Consider the following 22,344-nt stretch of genomic DNA (forward strand, 5'->3'; position numbering starts at 1 on the left):
ATATTGCAGTGCCTGGCACATTGAAAGCAAGCAATTAATATCAATTATTTCAATTATTATCCATGGTCCTAACTCCCACCAACACTAGAAAATTCCTGTAAATTGAATTTCTACTTTAATTTTTTTTTTTTTAATTTGGTGAAAAGTCTTTATCTGCCCCAAGTATTTTCAATGTTCCTTTAATGTCACCATCCACCCAGCCACCTAAATCAGGAATGATCCTTGCTCCTGTTTCTTTACTTATTCCACCCAAGTCTAAAATTCTCACAGTTCTTCCTCCTAAAACAGCTCTTTCATTTATCTTCTCCTGCTTCTCCCTTCTTCCCCTGCCCTTAGACCCTAGATTTCTGCTTTAACTTTCCAAGGCATCTCTACCTCTAGAGGTTTCCACGTGCTTTTTTTCTAGGATATTTTCTAAAATGCAAATCTGATCAACCGTAGAAGACAAATAATAAGCATTTAAGAACCTTCATTTTTATTTCTTTTTACCTTTCTAGCCTCATCTCCTGCCACTGACCACACACACCCCACACCTCAGGGATGCTGAGATACATTGCCCATGCGCCTGCTCCCTCGTGCCTCTGGTTCTGCTGTGGTGGAGCTGCAACCTGTCCTGTCCTTTGAATCTTCACTGATCTCCCGCCTGCCCACTAAGGCAGGGGTAATAACATCTGTCAGTTACACAGTCTTAATGACAGCATTTGTCTCAAAGTAATTGTTTCTATGTCTGTTTCTCTGCAAGATTATGAAGCCGCTGAGCAAAAGCACCAGGGATGGTTCTTGTCTCCAACAAGTGTCTACTCACGTATGTGTATGCTCTGTCACTTAGTTGTGTCCGGACTCTATGTGACCCCGTGGACTGTAGCCCGCCAGGTCCCTCTGTCCATAGAATTTTTCCAGGCAAGTATACTGGAGTAGGTAGCTATTTCCTCCTCCAGGAGATCTTCCTGACCCAGGGATCCAAGAAGTACTCAACACATGTTTGGAAAATTCTCCACCAAAGATGAGCTGCCTTCTGCCTTCTCACCTCAAGTTCTCTTCTTCCCTTGTGATTCTGCCTCTCTTAACTCCGTTTAGGGATTCAAATACCCAATAGTCTTTGGGATACTAAAAATGATTTCCATTTCTGGTTCCAAACTCTTCATCAAGCCCGAGACCGTCACATCCATTTTTGTTATACCTCTCTACCTGAGTAGGCAACTTGCTCGACATAATCAAACTACACTCATCTTCTCCATAAACTGTTCATTTTGACCCTGGAACCTTCCTAACCTACCCTCCATCTGCTCCCACTCCAACATGATTCAGCCTTGTAGGTAAGATCTAAACTTGCTGCCAACTTTCAACTCTAGATGATTTTCCTTCCAATTATCTACTCTATCTTTTCAAAGAATTTCTTACTTTTATGTATGCTCTTTACTTAGAAAACTGATCTTACTCAACTTCTCTGATACCTAGTCCAAGATTTCTGGATGGCTTCACTTACCTTTCTCTTTTCTTCTAGTCTCAGAAAGAATGACTCTCTTCCCCTTAGGTGGTCCTTCTCCCAGTCTTACATTCAAGTCTTTGACCCCTTCCCAGAGGCTCAAGAGGGAGTCAATTATTCCTTCTTTATTTTGAATGTCTCTTCTACTACTCCTTTCCTTTCCTCTCCATTTATAGACATATTCTTCTTATCCTAAGAAAAATTCAAAATTCTTTTAGCTCAGTCCCTTCTTTTGTTTTCTTTTCAATGTCAAAATAATCTACATCTGTTGGTTACTCTTTCTTAGTACTGCTCTGTGACTTACTTCTACCCTATCGCTGTAATAACTGCACTGTAAAAGATAACTAATGACCCCCTAATTGCCAAATCCAAAGACTTTTTCTCCGTCCTCAGCCCCTTGTCTTTTTGTAGCATTTATATTGTTAGGACACACAGCATTGTGGTTAAGAAGCCCTAAGAGTTAAACTGCCATAATTTAAAGTTACTTCTGTAAATTGAAATCTTTGTATTTTGGTAAATTTGAAAAATCTCCTTGTTGCTCCATTAATCATCTATAAAAAGAAATGAGAATAACAGTATAGGTTTCATAAGGTTGTTGAGTGGATGATAAATTTGGTAACACATGTTGCAGTGCCTATCTCATAGATATTTAATAAGCATTTACAATTGTGTTTGAGCCCACCCTTTCACTTTTGGGGGGTAAAGTTCTTCCTAAGCTTATTTAAACCATGTTCATCTTCTCATCCACTTCTATGTATAACTCTTTAACTTCTTAGCTGGGTGATATTGGACAAGTTTTTAAGCCTGATAAATGGAGATTACTACTTATTCATAAAAAGATTGAAATGATGCATGTAAGAAGTTTAACTTTAGCATAACATCTGGCATTAAGAAAATACTTGCTTTCCTGACTAAAGAGACAGAGAAAACATCTCTGATTCAGTAACTTTCCTTCTTGTCTTAAATCTGAATGTTGATTTCTGATATAAGGCAATCACATGGCAACTAGGAGAGAAAAACCAAGAGAGCTGCAGAGATGACCATCTGATATCGTTGAATAAACGTCAGAATTTTCATGTTTGCTTTTGTTAAGCCATTGTGAACTGGCTTAAACTATGTGATTTTCTATTACTTGCAGTGAAAATATTCCTAATGATACAGTTCCAGTTTATGCTTCACAGTTTTAGCTGACAGTCTCTCTCTGTTATCCTTCTAGGCAGTTTATAAAGATGAACCCAGAGTATCCACAGTTATTTCGAATTTAATTACATCTATTTTGAACACTTCTGCTACAAATAAACTCTCTATTTAGCCCTTTGGGAAAGATTTTTTTTAGGTGCAATGCCAGAAGGTCTTAGACAACCATAGTCCCCCTGCCTGTGGTGTAAAATGGCAGTATCATCTTGTTAACTAAAGACAACAGGTTTGTCCTGCATATACAATATGCCAGATTTTTTTTTTTCAAACTATTCCACAAAGAAGCCACTTAGTAGATTGAAAAGATAACAGGTTTAGGAGTTGGTTAGATGGAGATAAAGTTTGATTTCACCACTTACTAAAATGTAACTTTTTTGATCTTCAGTTTCTTTGATTATAAAGTACCCAAAAAAGGGGGGAAAGTATTCCTGCAGAAGGTTATTATGAAGAGTTAACGTTAATGCTGCCAAGTGCCTAGCACAGATACACAGTGTGGAACACAAATAACCTGCTTTTTTACTGCTTCAATTATATAGTAGACAGTGAGTAAATATTACCACCTTGAAGCCTCTCACAGAGCATTAAAAAAGATGAGTTAAAATTCACCCATAAGAAGCTTTTGTAGATTAATCTCAACTATTCTGACCATACCCTCTCTGAGCTCCTATTACCATTGGCACAGTCATATGTTTTTCAAAAATTTTTCAGATGAGTAACTTCTACTTCAAATTATAGACTCTAACAACATGGTAATTACTCAAAAACATCTTTTATAATGCCTATTTAAGGAAGAGTTTTCAGAATATACACTTCTTTCTGTCACAGACATTAGCGACAGAATGAATGCTGATCTTTTGCAGATGGTCACATGACAAATACTAGGCCTAAATATGGTTAACAAATTTATCTAAATTTCTTAGATGTATTTTCCCACATGTACTGAAGCTATTATGTGTGTGTGTGTGTGTGTGTGTGTGTGTGTGTGTGTGTATTCTCCTTAATAGTAATAAGCCATCATTTTCATTTCAAGTTTGTGGTTTTGGGGGGAAGCTGAAAGTCATTTCAAGGTATACTGATGAATAAGGTGGTTTCAAAATATGCCAGTTTTATTGGGGAGGAAGGACAAAATAAAACAATAAAACAAACAGAATACAACAAAAGAGGAGATGAAATTTAAATATTAAGAAACAGCTTTTTCTTTTATGACCCAGAAACTGGCTTTGAAGGTAATTCTAAAATGTTTTGGGCCCAACAGCCTCTAAGAGTGCCCATTTTGAAAGATAACAATTATGTAGGTGTATATTTGACTTAAAAAATAGATTCCTTCTTTATTTACAACTGGACTAAAGATCTCATTTTATGAACATGATTTCTATGCTCAAAACAACATAGAAACACAAAAAAAGGTCTGTCAGGAAAGATCTTTTTTCAGTGAAGTGAAAGTCACTCAGTCGTGTCCCACTCTTTGCAATCCCATGGAGTGTAGCCCACCAGGCTTCTCTGTCCACTGGATTTCCCCGGCAAGAGTACTGGAGCAGGTTTCATCCCCAGCAGCCGGTTTCTCTGGGGATCTTCCTGATTCAGGGATTGAACCCAGGTCTCCTGCATTGCAGGCAGATTCTTTACCATCTAAACCACCAGGGAAGCCCTCTTTTTCAGTGCTCGAGCCAATCATCCAACATTGCATATTTCAAATCAGTGTTGTTTTTTCCCCTACTTTTTGGACAAGTGTATTTTGACAAATACATTGTTGGGCTGTGTCCTTTAACATGAAAATAACCATAAGTTTTGATGCAAATATCATTTAACGACTTAATGAAACAATACTTTTAATTTGTGTGATAAAATCAGATATTTTCTTGGCTGCGGTTACCTATTTTGCGATTTCTGAGATTGATTTCACGTCCGGCAAACAGGTCGCTTCCTAGAGTCTGAAATCTGGTCGTGCCTGCCAGGCTCCAGGGTTAGCTTGCCTCTAATTGATGCTTTTGAATTGTAGTGCTGGAGAAAACTCTTGAGAGTCTCTTGGACTGCACGGAGATCCAACCAGTCCACCCTAAAGGAAATCAGTCCTGAATATTCAATGGAAGGACTGATGCTGAAGCAGAAGCTCCAGTACTTTGGCAACCTGATGCGAAGAACTGACTCATTGGAAAAGACCCTGATGCTGGGAATGATTGAAGGCGGGAGGAGAAGGGGACGACAGAGGATGAGATGGTTGGATGGCATCACCGACTCAATGGACATGAGTTTCTGTAAACTCCGGGAGTTGGTGATGGACAGGGAGGCCTGGCGTTTTGCAGTCCATGGGGCGCAAAGAGTCGGACACGAATGAGCGACAGAACTGAACTGAACCGAACCCATCCTTTCCAGGTCGCCAGCTTCCCGCGGCTTTTGGTAACCTAGCAACCAGGAGAAGCCGGCCGACACTTCCGGAACACCGTGGCGCCGCGATCCAATCAGCTCTGCAGAGTCGCCGCTGAGGCTGACGGGACGCTGGAGACGGCCTAGCTGCCGGCGTCTGTACCATGGCGACGGGCGGCCGCGGGCCTGTGGTGGCTATGGCCGCTGGGTCCACCCTGTCGGCTGCGAGTGTGACTCTGTTCCTCTTGCTGGTGCTCCCTCGCGTCTCACAAGCTCAGACCTTCTTTCTCCCTTTCCGGCAGCCGGAGACGTGCGGCCACAACCAATACTTCGATATCTCGGCGCTCTCCTGTGTGGCGTGTGGCGCCAATCAGAGGCAGGATGCCCGAGGTGAGACGGCTCGGGACGGGCCCTGGCCGAAGGAGCAGTCCCCGCTTGGTGCCGTGCCCAGATCCCGGCGTCGCTGAAACATCCCCCCCCCCGCGGAAAGAATGTTTCAGAAAGGTTAACTGCCAGCGCCTCAGAGGAGGGTCTCCTCGGAGGATTGAAGCTTAAACACACAACGAATGAGGTTGGGGAAACCTTGAGTCCGCTACCCCGAAGGCCTCGTAATGAATTTATTGTCTCCAGGCCCCTACCCCTCATCAGGGGGCCTTTAGGGAGGCCCCTGGAAAGCTGACTACGGAAGAAAGAGAAATGAAGTAATCTTTAGGGTCGCAGAGAGTCGATACAACTGAATGAACAACAACCAGGATAATCTGAGGTGCTAAGAGCAGGTGACAGGACCTGTTTGGGAGGGAATGCAAATTAGCGCTTGGAAACTTTGTTATTTTTTTTTTTTTTAACCTTAAATCCAGAAATGTAGAGCTGGTTGGCACCTTAACCATTTATGGTCTAGCTTTCTCACTTTAGGGCTAAAGAAATGGAAGTCCGGATGAGGTCGTCAAGCCTTCTTTGTCCTGTAATTTGGAGACAGGAAGAATTCGTTTATCTCTTTGCTATCTGTCTTGACCTTTGTGTTTCCTCTATACAAATCGTCCATAATACTATAGATTTCCTTAGGACTTAGCCCTTTCTTTGTTGAATATTACTTATTCCCTCCAAAGTCTCTTTAGATTAAACTTTTTTTTTCCTTGAGATGTTCATCATTTGGGTCCTAGTTGTTCTCTGAAACTGCTCAGGATAAGACTTTTCCCATATTCTAAAGTCTAGGATGTTTTTAATCTCAATTTGGTGACCCATGGTATTAACTTTCTGCCATCTTGAAATTTAAGTCATTGTGTAGGACAAGTCAGGCTTTTCAGGTTAGGAAGTAAGAAGAAAGCATTCCCAGGCTCATTCTATAAAGTGTAAGGTTCATAGTCATGCACCCTGATATCATAAGCATTCTACTACATGGATTCCTATTTTTTTTTTTTTTACATGGATTCCTATTAAGTGTCCACTTAATACCTTCTTAGAGAATACTGTCCTTACCTCTCCAGCAAGTGGAATAGTGATTATCTTATAAAGTTACTTCAATCTTTCCAAACAGAGGAAAACAGTGATTTATTTGAATCAAGATAACTTTCCTAATAAGATTTTGTTTTGACAAAATTTGAATTCAGTGAGTATATGTGTATGGTTGGGTGAAATAGACTTGTAAAATCTCCCATAGCGGTTAGTCAGTAGTTTTGTTATTAGTTTAATATTTATAATTTAATGATTTATTTATGCTTGCTCTTAAAATTGTAGCAAACACAATACCTGGTGTATGCCAGACACATTGTAAGATGTAAATAGAGCACTTTCTATATGCTTATAATGACTAATTTAGCACTCATATTAACCACACAATGTAGGTACTGTTGTTCCCATTTTACCTAATTGGAAGCAAAGGCACAGAACAGTTCCTTGCCCAGGGTCACAAAACTAAGTGGCAGAATCAAGATTAGAACCCAGGCAGTACTGGCTCCACGGTCTTGCTCTTAGCTCCTGCTTCTCAAGATCTTAAGAGTTATTAAAATTTTCCTACCTTGGAATTTTATTTATCAAGGTCAAAATTGGCTCTTCTTTTTAGGAACTTCATGTGTGTGTCTACCAGGATTTCAGATGATCTCTAATAATGGAGGACCTGATATTATTTGTAAAAAGTGCCCAGAACACATGGTATGGAGTATTTATTATTTTTTTAATCTTACTGTAAAAAATAGCAAATATCATTTTTTAAACTGCAATTTAATGCTGTACTCTAATATTTTCCCACAGACTTTAAAATTATTAAGCCAGCTTTGTTTTTACTAAACTATAGGAGATCAGTGAAATTTTGCAAATTTGGGAAAAAACAAAAAGGTATTTTTAAAATCTGAAATTAAAAAAAAAGCTATAATTTGTCTTTATTTCTATTTCATAGAGAAACTGATTTATAAAGGAAAATAGATGAATGAATGATATATACTGAGTGAATATAATAATGTCAACAGTTTTATATGATTCATGTTAATAATGACATCTGAGTGATAAGTTCATCAAATGCCAATTTCATCACTAAATAGATTAAATAATATCTGATGCTGTTTTATTAATCATTTCATTATATCATAATTTTTGGAAAATTAGTGTATTAATAGTAACTATATATGATGATTCTTGATTAACAGAAATGTATCTTCCAATCATTTTGAATAATTAAGAGTCTTAGTGTGACAGTTCTAACTTTCATAGTAATATTTCTTCACATTTTTGTTTTAAAATGCAATGTTATCTCTTCTCATTGTTGTATTTTAAAAAAATTTAATCTGGGCATTTAATATTTACCATTTGTCCTGATTTATGACTAGTACTTATAGGTTTGATGATCATTTTTATACTTTATACTTTTGGAAATAGTGACCCTCGCTGAATTATGATGAGAAAAAGGTGCTAATATGAAATGGTGCCAAGCAGACTAATTTTTCAGTGATGTTACTAAGCTAGTGGGGCTTCCCTGATGGCTCAAGTGGTAAAAACCCACCTACAACACAGGAGACACAGGAGATGCAGGTTCTATCCCTGGGCCGGGAAGATCCCCTGGAGTAAGAAATGGAAACCCTCTCCAGTATTCTTGCCTGGAAAATCCCATGGACGGAGGAGCCTGGTGGACTACAGTCCATTGGGTCACAAAGAATCAGATATGACGAAGCACACACACATACAACTAAGCTATCATGCTTTTTAAATAGCCCTATATGTGTAAATGTATCAAATACAGGGGCATTTCTTGATATATCCATTCTTTTTGGCCAAAACTTAACATAATTTGTGTCATTGTTTTATTACCATTGTTTTCTATTTATTTTGTTTATATCCATGTTTGTAATAAAATTACTCTATTTTTACCACAGGTTTTTTTGTAAATCATATAAGTTCAGTTTTGGATGGTGTCATATTTTATCAGAAATCTTTACCAGTGCAGACTATTAGTGGATTAAAAAAGATCTCATAATTTAAACAACTTTAAGTATATTTATTTACCATAAGATTCATCCATTTTGGATCATAACTTAATTGCTAAAAGCTAATATATTTGATTTTTAAAAATTAGAATAATTATTTTAGAATAGGTAAGGCTAAACTATTAATTGGCAGTTTGTTGATTCAATACCGTTGAATTTTGTTGCATTTTATCTTGGTAAATTGAAAAACTGGATGACCATATTAATCATGGTAATAAAAGCTCATTTGAATTGAAAATCACAAAGAACTATTGCCTTTAGTTCTTAGTAGTTAATAGTAGTCAGTACATAGTAATAATGTGTAGTGTAATGTTTGAATATAAGCACAAATTGTCTTTCCAGGAAATTTTTATGTAGCTTATATGTGTATAATCTATTTACATATTGCTTACAAATTATACCTTATTGTGACTTTTTAAACTCACGTGGTCATTTTAAGAAGGAGAACATTAATAAAGAAAGGGGAAATTATTTATTTTTTTTAATTTAGAAAGGTGTTACTGAAGATGGCTGGAACTGTATTTCTTGCCCTGGTGGTTTAACTGCAGAAGGAAAATGCCACTGTCCCACTGGCCATATTTTAGGTGAGAAGTAGAGTCTAGAATGTGTCCTCTAGACTCTTTTTTTCCTTCTGTTTTTAATGTATACATTGTACTTTGTGTCCATTGTAACCACAGGAAATATAAGTGGTATTTTTTATGTAGCTGTTTCATAGGCTGTTCTCTAGCATGTTCTTTTCAGTTAATGGTATGATCTACCTCATTCTTTTTAATCCACTCTATGTTGTTTTATAACTTTTTGCTGTTTTAAATATTTAGATTGTTTTCAAACTAGTAATGTTTTGATGAATATTTTAATGTACATAGTCAAGTGTTTCTGTAGGTTAGGTATATAAAAATGAAGTTTTAGTATTATGTATGTGAATTTACAGTTTTAATACATACCACCAAAAGCCCTCTCAAGTTGAGAAACTTAACAGAAGTCTGTGAAAATACTTGCTTCCCCAGACTTAGTGTAACAGGAATATGCAGGTAAGAGGAAGGAAAATTTTTAAGGAGAATATATTAATTTATTATGATGATGATGATTTGGAAATTTCTGTATTTTAATGTGGGAATGGGGAAGGCTTCACTTTTCAAACTTTATGTAAAGTATTGACATATGTTTTGTTCTAACAAGGTGTTTTGAGAATTATTAGAATAATTACAAGTGGGTTTTACTAAATGTATAGAAGCTTGTATATTGATTATGAATTACATCTTATTGTCTCTAAATTGTTTAGTGGAAAGAAATGTTAATGGAACATTGTTGTCTCAAGCAACTTGTGAGCTCTGTGATAAAAGTGAAAACTCTTTTATGGTAGCAAATGCTTTAGGAAACAGGTAAGCAGTATGCTGAGTGCTGTCTTCATTAATACCTTATTTACATAGAATTTGTGTTTTTCGTATCATATTCCTTAGGCTAGAAGAAGGCATTAACAGGTAAAGAAGCTGAGGTCCAGAGAATGAGACAGAATAGGATTTAAATGGACTTTCTTGGTGGCTCAGCTGGTTGAGAATCCGCCCTGCATTGTGGGAGACCTGGGTTCAATCCCTGGGTTGGGATGATCCCCTGGAGAAGGGAAAGGCCACCCACTCCAGTATTCTTGTCTGGAGAATTCCATGGAATATATAGTCCATGGGGTCGCAAAGAAGTTTTAAATCTTGTTTCTGTCTCTTGCTGGTTGTTTGACCTTTGTTTAAGCTAGTGTTCTTATCTTCAGAAAGGGGACATACCATCCACTTCATAGGCTATTACCACAGCTCAGAAACATACTTTACATACCTAAAGAAGTACTATAGAGTAAGTGCTTAGTAAAAGGTAGCTATTTTTAGCTATTTTGTTTTATTATTGATGTTATGTAACTTTTATTTGCAATCTACTTAGTATTTTCTAGGTACTATATTTATATATATTATTGATTTTATTTATACGGTGCCTTATAATACAAAGAGTAGTGTATACTTTAGATATGTTCACTTTATTGCAAGTAATTACTTAGTTGAATGAGCCTATTCTAATCTATTAAGTTAGAAAGACAAGCTCTCAATTAAATTAGAGCTAGTATAATTCATTAATGTTTTAAAAATAATTTTTGTTGTATTGACAGGTGTGTCCGATGTGAACCAACATTCATTAATACCAGCAGGTCCTGTGCATGTTCAGAACCTAACATTTTAGTAAGGCTAATTACATTGATAATGTATATATTTTTAAATTGAATTGCTGATATTCTTACATAAACTGTTTTTTGGTTTTTTTTCTTATTTATATATGAAGACCGGGGGATTATGTTTCAGCAGCACAGGGAATTTTCCTCTACGTATGATTTCAACTGCACGATATGGAGAGCTTGTGAGTATGCTTCAGTTTTTTTGTTTTAGTGTTAAGGATATTTCTGCTTTTCTTCCTTTGGTAATTTGGGGCTAAAATGAGCTGCAGTCCATTGTTGCTCAAATTTTCATAGGTTTGGCCATTAGAAGTCCTTTGAGTTTGTTCCTATGTCTTTTGGACATAACTGTATCTTTCTTGGAGCATTTCCTGTCTGGCACAACAAGATTTCCAGGCTTATCTTATACTTTTCCTGCTTCGTTCCTGGAAACAACTATTTCTCTAAGAAGCTCTTAAGGATAATATTTAGAAACAAAGATTTCCATGCTTAGTATGCCCTCATTAGCAGGCATAGCTAGAAAATATATACACACATTATGTATAAACATGTGTGTGAGTGTGTGCTCAGTTGCTCAGTCGTGTCTGACTCTTTGTGACCCCATGGACTTAAGCCCACCAGGTTCCTCTGTTGATGGAATTTTCCAAGCAAGAATACTGGATTGGATTGCCATTTCTTACTCCAGGGGATCTTCCTGACCTAGGAATTGAACCCACTGCTCTTGTGTCTGCCACATTGGCAGGCGGATTCTTAATCACTGCACCACCTGGGAAGGCCATGCGTATGCATACACACATCTATAACTATTTCTTTATCTTATTGTTTTATGTAATTTCTAAGAGAGACATCCAATCCTCTGTAATAATATATCAGACAATCAATAAAGAATTTCCAAATATTTGGGTCAGTGTCTTCACATTCCCTTTCCCCAAGGACAATGAGCTTACATCTTGGTTTGCTTTCCCAACTTTAATTTTGAAAAATTTTTATTGCAGAAAAGTTAACAAAGAGAAAAAAACAATGACTGTGCATGTATCTTTTATTAGTTTAACCAATTATTAATGTTTCACCACATTTGCTTTCTCTTTCTGTGAATGTAAACATGCACATACACACATACATTTGTATTTTTTTCTGAACCACTTGAAAATAAGTTGTAGCTGTGTAATGTTTTACTCCTAAATATTTTGGAGCTCCTAAGGAAAATGGCATTTTTCTGATATCATACCTCAAAAGATTAATAGAATTATTTGATATACTGTTCATATCCAATTTGCCTACTTGTTTCAATAAAGTCTTTTATCCCTGCCCACTTTTTTGGCACAGGGACCCAGGATCCATGAAAGATCCCACATTGAAATTAAATCTCTTTAGTCCCCTTTAATTTAGAACAGAGATTCTTATCCTGTTTTGCTTTTTGAATTTTTTTTCTTTTTTTTTTTTTTTTCTTTTATGGTCATTGACTCTTGCAGAGTCAGGGCCAGCTTTCTTGTAGAGCATCCCAGAGTCTTCATTTTTCTCATATTTTTCTTATGATTAGACTCTGTGAAACATGTTTTTGGAAAAATATGATGTGGGTGCTGTGTATAGCCCATTGTATCATAACATGGAGCACATAATGTCAGAATATCCAGTTATTGGTGATGCTAATTTTGACTGCCTGGGCATGGTGCTGTCTGCCATTTCTCTCCCTTGTAAAGGTACTGTGACTAATAAGTTAGTCTGAGATTTTGCTTTGAGACCATGTACATATCCTTTTTAGCAGTCATTGATGAACCTTATCTGAATTAGTTATTAAATTGTTATATCAAAATGGTTTCACAATTTTATTGTTCCTTTTTATATTTTTAAGTTGACAATCCTCTATAGAGTGTGTTCTTTTCTCTCTGTGCTCTTTTTTTCTCTTTAGCTTTACTGCTAAACCCCTGGTATCATGAGTATGTTATGAACTGTCACTGTTATTCTTTTCAAAGTGTAGTTCAGTTCAGTTCAGTTGCTCAGTCGTGTCCGACTCTTTGCAATCCCATGGACTACAGCATGCCAGGCCTCCCTGTCCATCACCAACTCCCAGAGCTTACTCAAACTCATGTCCATTGAGTCAGTGATGCCATCCAACCATCTCATCCTCTGTCGTCCTCTTCTCCTGCCTTCAATCCTTCCCAGCATCAGGGTCTTTTCCAATGAGTCAGTTCTTTGCATCAGGTGGCCAAAGTATTGGAGCTTGCACTTGAGCATCAGTCCTTCCAGTGAATATTCAGAACTGATTTCCTTTAGGATTGATGTCCTTGCAGTCCAAGGGACTCTCAAGAGTCTTCTCCAACACCACAGTTCAAAAACATCAATTCTTCGGTACTCAACTTTCCTTATATTCCAACTCTCACATCCATACATGACTACTGGAAAAACCATAACTTTGAGTAGATGGTCCTTTTTCAGCAAAGTCATGTCCTGTCTAGGTTGGTCATAGCATTTCTTCCAAGGAGCAAGCATCTTGATTTCATGGCTGCAGCCACCATCCACAGTGATTTTGGAGCCCAAAAAAATAAAGTCTGTCACTGTTTCCATTGTTTCCCCATCTATTTGCCATGAAATGATGGGACCAGATGCCATGATCTAAGTTTTCTGAATGTTGAGTTTTAAGCCAGCTTCTTCACTGTCCTCTTTGACTTTCATTAAGAGGCTCTTTAGTTCTTTGCTTTCTTCCGTAAGAGTGGTGTCATCTGCGTATTTGAAGTTATTGATATTTCTCCTGGCAATCTTGATTCCAGCTTGTGCTTCATCCAGCCCAGCATTTCATATGATATGCTCTGCATAGAAGTTAAATAAGCAAAAAAAAAAAAAAAAAGTTAAATAAGCACAGTGACAATATACAGCCTTGGAGTACTCCTTTCCCAATTTGGAACCAGTCTGTTGTTCCATGTCCGGTTCTAAATGGTGCTTCTTGACCTGCATACAGATTTCTCAGGAGGCACGTCAGGTGGTCTGGTAGTCCCATTTCTTGAAGAATTTTCCACAGTTTGTTGAGATCCACACAGTCAAAGGCTTTGGCATAGTCAATAAAGCAGAAACAGATGTTTGTCTGGAACTCTCTTGCTTGTTTGATTATCCAGCAGACATTGGCAATTTGATCTCTGGTTCCTCTGCTTTTTCTAAATCCAGCTTGAACATCTGGAAGTTAATGGTTCATGGACTGTTGAAGCCTGGCTTGGAGAATTTTTGAGTGTTACTTTGCTAGTGTGTGAGATGAATGCAATTGTGTAGTAGTTTGAACATTGTTTGGCATTGCCTTTCTTTGGGATTGGAATGAAAACTGACCTTTTCCAGTCCTGTGACCACTACTGAGATTTCCAGATTTGCTCAGCAGTGGGCAATTTTTTCTTTTTTTTTAGTGGCCAAATTTTGAAAGCTCAAATTGTCCCATTTGGACTTCCCTTTGGTATAGCTCCTTGTGTTATTTTATTTTATTTTTTTTTTCACTTATTTTTATTAGTTGGAGGCTAATTACTTTACAATATTATAGTGGTTTTTGTCATACATTGACATGAATCAGCCATGGATTTACATGTAATCCCCATCCCGATCCCTCCTCCCACCTCCCTCTCCACCCGATTCCTCTGGGTCTTCCCAGTGCACCAAGCCTGAGCACTTGTCTCATGCATCCAGCCTGGGCTGGTGATCTGTTTCACCATAGATAATATACATGTTTCGATGCTGTTCTCTCAAAACATCCCACCCTCGCCTTCTCCCACAGAGTCCAAAATTCTGTTCTTTACATCTGTCTCTTTTTCTGTTTTGCATATAGGGTTATCATTACCATCTTACTAAATTCCATATATATGTGTTAGTATACTGTAATGGTCTTTATCTTTCTGGCTTACTTCACTCTGTGTAATGGGCTCCAGTTTCATCCATCTCATTAGAACTGATTCAAATGAATTCTTTTTAATGGCTGAATAATATTCCATGGTGTATATGTACCACAGCTTCCTTATCCATTCATCTGCTGATGGGCATCTAGGTTGCTTCCGTGTCCTGGCTATTATAAACAGTGCTGCGATGAACATTGGGGTGCACGTGTCTCTTTCAGATCTGGTTTCCTCGGTGTGTATGCCCAGAAGTGGGATTGCTGGGTCATATGGCAGTTCTATTTCCAGGTTTTTAAGAAATCTCCACATGTTTTCCATAGTGGCTATACTAGTTTGCATTCCCACCAACAGTGTAAGAGGGTTCCCTTTTCTCCACACCCTCTCCAGCATTTATTGCTTATAGACTTTTGGATAGCAGCCTTCCTGACTGGCGTGTAATGGTACCTCATGAGGTTTTGATTTGCATTTCTCTGATAATGAGTTCCTGTGTTATTTTAACAAGTCTCCTTCAGTCTTCAGGCACTACCTTGGTTTCTCTATACCATGTTCCAGTCTCAACCAATAATTATAATTTTAAATTGTCACATAATACTCTAGTTTATGCATTGAGATTCATGTAATTGTATGTCTATTGAATATTTAGGTTTTTTTGTTAATAATATTGCTGTCAACCATTTTATGCCCATAGATGTGTTTTTCCTTTTGGAGAGATTATTGACTTAAGGTACATGTCCTAAGTGTTTCTGAATTCCTGGGTTAAAGTATGTGGATATTGTTTTATAAAGGATCATGTAACTTTATCCCTGGCATTTGTCTGTGGCTTCGTTTTACATGCATTTGCCAATACTGTTGTCAATACTTTACATTTTTACTAGGTTTTTTTGTGTGTGTTAGCCAACATTCTACACATGTTTTTTTCTTACAAAATGAGAATTTTTGCTTATTGAAGAGATGAAAATGGTGACTCATAGTAATTTTATTTTAGATTTCTTGAACAGTTATGGTGCCATATTTCATATAATTTGGTTTTATCACCTTTGTTCATGTTCAGAGAATTTACTACAGATGTTTCTCAGTGTCTCATTTTTTAGCAGGATATGCAGATGAGCTTTATAGCAGTGGTTCTTAACTAGAGGGAGGCCTGTATCTGCAGTTCTCAGAGGATGTGTGTGCCTTGTCTCATTCTAGAGATTCTGATTCATCTGGTTTAGAATGAAGCCAGGCATTTTCTGTTTTCAGGAAATTCCACAGTTGATTCTGATATTCATCATTGTTTGAGAATCACCACTTTGGAGATTTTAAATGTTAGTTTCTCTGTGTATCCCCAATCTCCTGTTGCTTAGAAATCATTCACAAATATTTCTTTCTTATTACTTGCAATTTAATACAGTGTAATAATCCGAAATCACCAAATATTAACCAAATCTAAGTCAAAATCTAATTTTTCTTTTATTCTTTTGCACTTTGATTTTCATTTTAGTGAAATGGGCATAATAGTTTTTTTCTTATTATTATAAGCATATGTTATTTCCTTGTATCTTTTGTCTGAGCAATGGGATTTTGTAATTCAGTCCTACTTGTAATTACTGACATTGGTTGGAATTAATTCTTTTCTTCTTATTCAAATCTATTTTTCTGATAACACTGGGAAAGTAATATTAGTTATTTCCCACTCAGCAATGTGCACAGTAATGTCTTCCTAATAGTGTAGAGTTAAGGAATTTCTATTTAAACGTAAAACTAGCATTCATCTTTTTGTTTACAGGGCGTATCTTTCACTTCAGAATGGTTTGCAAAGTATTTGCAGTCATCAACAACTGCTTGTTGGGTATGTCTGAATTTCTAGAAAGTAGTTTTTATTTCATTTCAAAGAAAGTGTGGTACCATTTTTTTCCCCAGTTAATAAAACTTTCTAAGTAGATATGTCTCCTTGGTCATATTCTATTAAAACCCTTTCTAAGTGAACTGAAAGAGACTAATAAAGAAAATGTTATTCATTTCACATTTATTATGCATAAATTAAATATGTCCAAACTTACTTAGCTGAAATTGGATGTTAGGGGAGACTTAATTTGTACTATCATTTAGTAAATGTTTGTTGATGACCTACTGTATGTCAGGCCCTGTTCTGAAATCTTTTCAGTTGTCTATTTTAGGAAAAGACATAAAAATCCCGTGTGGAATTGTAAGTAATTGTGAGGTGATGCAAGTGCTATAAAGACAAGCAAATCGGGATAAAGAGCATAGAGAGTAGAAGTGGTCCTAACTTGTGGAGGGTGGTCAGGACAGGCGTCTCTGAGAGTATATTTGAGCAAAGACTTGGAAGTGGAAGTGACCCACGAAAATAGGGGAAGAGAATTCTAAGCAGAGACCACAGCAAGTGCAGAGGTCCCAAAGCAGGGGTTCTCTGGCATGTTCATGCTAAAGAAACAGGAGGGAGACCTAATTGGCCAGAGCAGTGAGCAGGGAAAGGGGAGAAATGAGTTCATGGATGAAAACTGTGAGACCTGGAGTTTACTGGAAGGGATGTAGAGGATTTTGTGCAAAAGGAAGACAGTGGTCGGCCTCAGGTTTTGAAGAAGATCATTCTAACATGGAAAGTAGGTTTTGTTGGGGCAAAGACAAGCAGGGGGACCAATTAGGAGGTTATTAGAGTAATCCAAGTGAGAGAAAAATGGACCTTTGGACAAGGGTGGTACCATGGAAATGAAAGAAGTGTTTAGCTTCTGGATATATACGTTTAAAATTGAGCCAACCAGACTTAGTGATGAGTTGGATTTGAGAAGGGAGAGAAGATTACTGCAATGATTTTTATTTGAATAACTGTAAAAATGAAATGGTCTTTTCCTGAAAGGGAAGATTGAGAAAGAAGTTTGAGGGTCAAACTCAACAGATGATATTTTGTTGTTCATAAAACAAACTGCTTAAAATAGATTAGATTTATATGCAATAGATATAAAATAGATTAAATAAAATATAAGTAGGTTAGATTTCTATTCTAATATTAGGAACCAATTATTATTTCAAATATAATTATTTCATGTAATAGTTTTTTTAAATGTCATGCTGTAAGTTTTTAGTTCTTCTTTCAGTTGCTTGTCTTTATATCCTCACCTAAAATTTCAGGTAAAATTTATAAATTATTAACCTGCCATATGGAAAGTTCTTTTCTACTTTAATTAGAGGAAAGGTATTAAAAGCAAAAGAATATCCAAAAAAAGAATTTGCAGGATTCAAATTCTAAGCATAATTAAATTAAAACTAGGCATAGTTTTTGTATCAACTTTTGTTTAGGATATTAAAGTCCATATATTTCTTTGTCATTGTTTTCCTGTAGGTGTATGGCAATCTAACATCTTGCCAAGCTCTCGGAAATATGTGTGTAATGAACATGAATTCTTATGACTCCTCTACTTTTGATGCATGTGGATTGTTTCAGGTTATCTTTGAAAATACTGCTGCACTGGGCACTGTTCATTCTGTTTCCTTTTGGTAAGGTTATTCTAATTAATGAACCATCATTTTGACCAAATTCAGTGCAGTTACTTTCACAAATATGTACTAAGACCGTTCCCCGTTTATTAAAACAATTGTGATTGTTTATAGGAGACAGAATCTTCCATGGCTGTTCTATGGAGACCAGCTAGGATTAGCACCTCAAATACTTAGTACTACACCTCTTCCTACAAATTTCAGTTTTAAAGGGGAAAACCAGGTACAAATCTCTATATTGTTGAAGGTTAACTACATTTTGATTTATAATTTTGAAAGGTAATAAGAATATTAGTAGACATAATTCTTGATAGATTTAAAAAAGTTTTAATGACTAAATTAAATCTAGATATTAGCTGCTGAGGAACTAAACAATATCTAGTTTAGTTTTCTTACTTGAGAGTGTGGATACCTCTGGATTGTGTGTTATGGTAACAAGAAGTACTTGTGGGTTGGGAAGGTTGTCATCACGAAACGCAAAGCCTTCTCTGCCCTAGATCTCCACATTTTTAAAAAGGGCTGCCAAAGATTGAGTGGGATTCTATGCGTTTCCTCAGCATGTCACAGGTCCAAATTCTTACCTTCATTTTTTTGACCTTCTAGAATGAAAGAATAGATTATATCCTCCTCTATTCATCCCCCATTCACGTACACACACACTAATTTAACAGGTTTGAAAAGAAGTTATCTGTCACTGCCTCTCAATTCTGAAGTAATAGTTTTTGTGTAAAAACCCAGTCCATTTATATTAAGTGTGTTTAATCAGAGAGATACACTGATTAATTTTGCCTCAAAGTAATGATCGATCAATTCAGTATTTGATCTCTAGAAAAAGAAAAGATCAATTGGCATTGAAAAAATTTGTATAGGCTATTACATATACTCTGAAAGTCTAAACTCTGAAAGTTTTTATAGACCATTATATATATTTATAGACTTTCAGAGTACATGACATTATTTTATTCTTTTTTTCTTTAAGCAGAATACAAAACTGAAGTTTGTTGCTGCTTCCTATGATGTGAGAGGAAATTTTCTCAAGTGGCAAACTTTAGAAGGAGGAGTTTTACAGGTGAATATGATTCTAGAGAGAATCCCTAACGTGTCTTATTTTTGACTGAGGCGAAGATGAGGAAAAAACTAGATTATCGCTTGAATAGAGCATCAGTTTGCTTACTAGAGTTGATTTTTCTTGTTTTGTTTTAAATTGGAATTTCTTAAAACTACTTTAAGTTATAACAGAGATACCCCCTTAACTTTTCACTCCCTTGATAACCTTAAATAAGTATTATATAAAGTATATATCCATGTTAAGTCTTGAGAACCCTTGACTATAAGCAAAGAAAAGATTCATGAGAGATATTTATCAGTTGTGTTCTTTTGTTGTAGCTTTGTCCAGACACAGAGACAAGACTAAATGCTGCTTATTCTTTTGGAACAACCTATCAACAAAGTGTAAGTTGGAACTATTTTAGACAGTTTCCTTTTTGGCTTCATTTTTCACATCAGCAATAATTGAAATAATTATTGAATTTTTGAAATTAGTAATTTTTTGTGAAAAGAAAGTGAAAGTGAAGTCATTCAGTTGTGTCTGACTCTTTGCAACCCCATGAACTGTATAGCCCACCAGACTCCTCCAACCATGGAATTTTCTAGGCAAGAGTACTAGAGTGGGTTGCCATTTCCTTCTCCAGGGCATCTTTCTGACCCAAGCATCAAACCTGGGTCTCCCGCATTGCGGGCTAATGAATAATTTATGGATGATTTTTATTAATATAATCAGCATGAAAACAGTACCTTGTGTCCATAGAGTCTTAAACATCATAATTGTGTATTTGCTTCTGGCATATAGGTCTTAAAAATAATCTCTACTTTTGAGCATTTTAGAATGAAGTAGAAGTACTTCATTTTTAATAAAGTGTTATCACTGCCTCCTCCCTCCACCCTCCAGTAACAAAATGCTTCCTTTTCTCTCCCTCCATGCTCACCTCCCTCCCTCCCTGACCTTCCTTCCTTTGGTAGTGCATTTTAAAACTACAATATGGGACAAAGCAATATTATGAGCCGTTAAACATTTGAAAGACCTTCAATAGTCTACAAAAATACTTCTTGATAAAATGCATGTACACACACCACAGAACCAAACTGTGATTCCAGCTTTGTTAAAATAACAAAAAGCACCATTGGGTAAAACAGGAGAAAAAGAAGCATTTTTAACAGTGGTTATCTCTGGATGGTGGGATTACAGATTATTTTCTTTTTCATATTTTCTATCATGAACTTGAATTTGCTTTTATTATCAGAAATGACTTCTGTGTTACTTTAAAAAACTGTTGTGTGTCTACTTTGGGCCAGAATAATCAATACTTGTTAAATGCCCACTGCTCTGTCCTCAGCATTTTATCATTTTTATCTCATCTGATCCATGAAATAGCTTTGTAAAATACATACTAGTTGTGTTTTATGGATGAGGAAATGTTGCTCAGTAAGATTAGGTAATTTGTTGAAATTCTTTCATCAAGTAAATGTTCTGTTAGGCTTTAACTGTGGTTTTTTCCATCGAACCCAGTTGCCTCTCAGGGAGTTCACAGCCTAGTAAAGAAAACAGCTGTATAGACAAAGAATTGAAAAGAATGTGATGTGTTGGTCTATAGATATGAACAAGGAACCATGTTGGTCCAAAGAAGGGTCCTTAACGGTTCCTAGGGAAGTTCAGAAAGGCTTTACACAGTGAGTGACACTTGAGTCTGCAGAATGAATATGAGTTTACCAGGGAGCACAGTGGGGAAAGGAATACCATTTGCAGTGTCAGAGAGATGTAGGATAGCATAGCATATTTAGGGACTATAAGTAGGTTAGTGTGACTGAACCACAGACAAAGAGGAAGCAGTGCGAGATAAACCTGGCACTATTAAGGGGAGTCACATCATGAACAGTGTGTATCAGGAGGAAGAGTTGGGACCTCACCCCACAGGATAGGAGTTTTTAAACCTTTTTATTGCTGTACAGTTACAGTTGAGAATGAATATATAGCCTCTCCAACTGGGTTGTAGGACAAGATTCAGGTGGTTCTTTACTGTTAGTTATTTTGGCCCTTATAAAAGAGTCATATATAGTATTCATGTTTTAAAAGACATGTGAAAATGTGTATAAACAGTATAGTTGGAAGATACTTTCTTTTACAATGACAAATCTTTTAAAGATAATAAATATGCTTTCTAACTTTCAATTTGGGTACTTTTAATTTTATTTTTCAGTGTGAGATTCCTATCCCTAAGATCTTAACTGACTTTCCTAATCCTACATTTTATGATGTATACCTTGAATATACTGATGAGAATCAACACCAATATATCTGGGCTGTGCCTGTGTTAAACCTAAATCTTCAGCATAAGAAAGTGTTTGTGAACCAAGGTAAGGCATCTATACATACCACTCTTTCTCTGAGCTGAAATCAATAAATAAGTCAACCAACATAGCTTAATAAACCACAGATTATAAGAAAAGTCATGGATTCTCTATGATTGTAAGCTTGTTTGTTTTTTTAAAATATTTATCTATTTGACTGCACCAGGTCTTAGTTGCAGGATGTGGGGTCTAGTTCCCTGACCACGGATCGAACCTGGGCCCCCTGCCTTGGGAGCTCGGTGCCTTAGCCGCTGGGCCACCAGGGAAGTCCCTGATTGTAAGGTTTTATATAGCAGGCCCCACAGTAAAGCAGTAAGGTTGTTGGGATATTTACTCAAGGTGCTCAGTCACTCAGTCACATCAGACTGTTTGCGATGCCATGGGCTGTAGCCCGCCAGTCTCCTCTGTCCATGGGATTCTCCAAGCAAGAATACTGGAGTGGGTTGCCCTTCCTTTCTCCAGGGGATCTTCCCCACCCAGGGATCAAATCCAAGTCTCCTGCATTGCAGGCAGATTCTTTACTGTCTAAACCACCGGAGAAGCCCTTATTTACTAAATATATGAGGCTTTTTATTAAGAAATTTTATCATTCCAGAAAGTTTATCCTGAGAAAAACAGTAGAACTGTAAAATCAGGGCTTCTTCAAACCATTGAGCTGCTTTTTGGACAAATTAGTTTCTTTTGTTGTTCTCATTTTACAAAATCCTATTTATTCAGGTAGTTTGCAGGGAAAATCCTTCCAAACTGATGAAAAGTCCACACAATCAGAAAAATTCAAGTGCGGTGGGGAAGGCTGTTACTAGGAATTTCTTACAGTGGGAGTTGTTTTTGCAACCATCTTTTTAAAAGAAA

The 22,344-nt window shown here is 36.7% G+C and overlaps 1 protein-coding gene across 4 annotated transcripts in view; it reads left to right on the forward strand.

The window, feature by feature from the left end:
• Positions 1 to 5,190: 5,190 nt before the first annotated feature.
• TMEM67 (transmembrane protein 67) overlaps positions 5,191 to 22,344 on the forward strand; it is a 44,375-nt gene continuing 27,221 nt past the window's right edge. The window contains exons 1-12 of one of the 4 annotated variants that reach the window (XM_065903209.1): positions 5,191 to 5,437; positions 7,107 to 7,195; positions 9,011 to 9,104; positions 9,803 to 9,902; positions 10,670 to 10,739; positions 10,840 to 10,914; positions 16,361 to 16,423; positions 17,933 to 18,087; positions 18,202 to 18,310; positions 19,067 to 19,156; positions 19,474 to 19,539; positions 21,342 to 21,498. In XM_065903209.1, coding sequence (XP_065759281.1) covers positions 5,212 to 5,437; positions 7,107 to 7,195; positions 9,011 to 9,104; positions 9,803 to 9,902; positions 10,670 to 10,739; positions 10,840 to 10,914; positions 16,361 to 16,423; positions 17,933 to 18,087; positions 18,202 to 18,310; positions 19,067 to 19,156; positions 19,474 to 19,539; positions 21,342 to 21,498 — 1,294 coding nt within the window. In that variant the 5' untranslated portion in view covers positions 5,191 to 5,211. Of the gene's footprint in view, positions 5,438 to 5,653; positions 6,009 to 7,106; positions 7,196 to 9,010; positions 9,105 to 9,802; positions 9,903 to 10,669; positions 10,740 to 10,839; positions 10,915 to 16,360; positions 16,424 to 17,932; positions 18,088 to 18,201; positions 18,311 to 19,066; positions 19,157 to 19,473; positions 19,540 to 21,341; positions 21,499 to 22,344 lie in introns of those variants that run through there. The other 3 variants (XM_065903210.1, XM_065903212.1, XM_065903211.1) reach the window with 3 other exon arrangements.

The sequence above is a fragment of the Muntiacus reevesi genome, chromosome 12 (assembly GCF_963930625.1).
Source record: "Muntiacus reevesi chromosome 12, mMunRee1.1, whole genome shotgun sequence".
NCBI classification, from domain to species: Eukaryota; Metazoa; Chordata; class Mammalia; order Artiodactyla; family Cervidae; genus Muntiacus; species Muntiacus reevesi.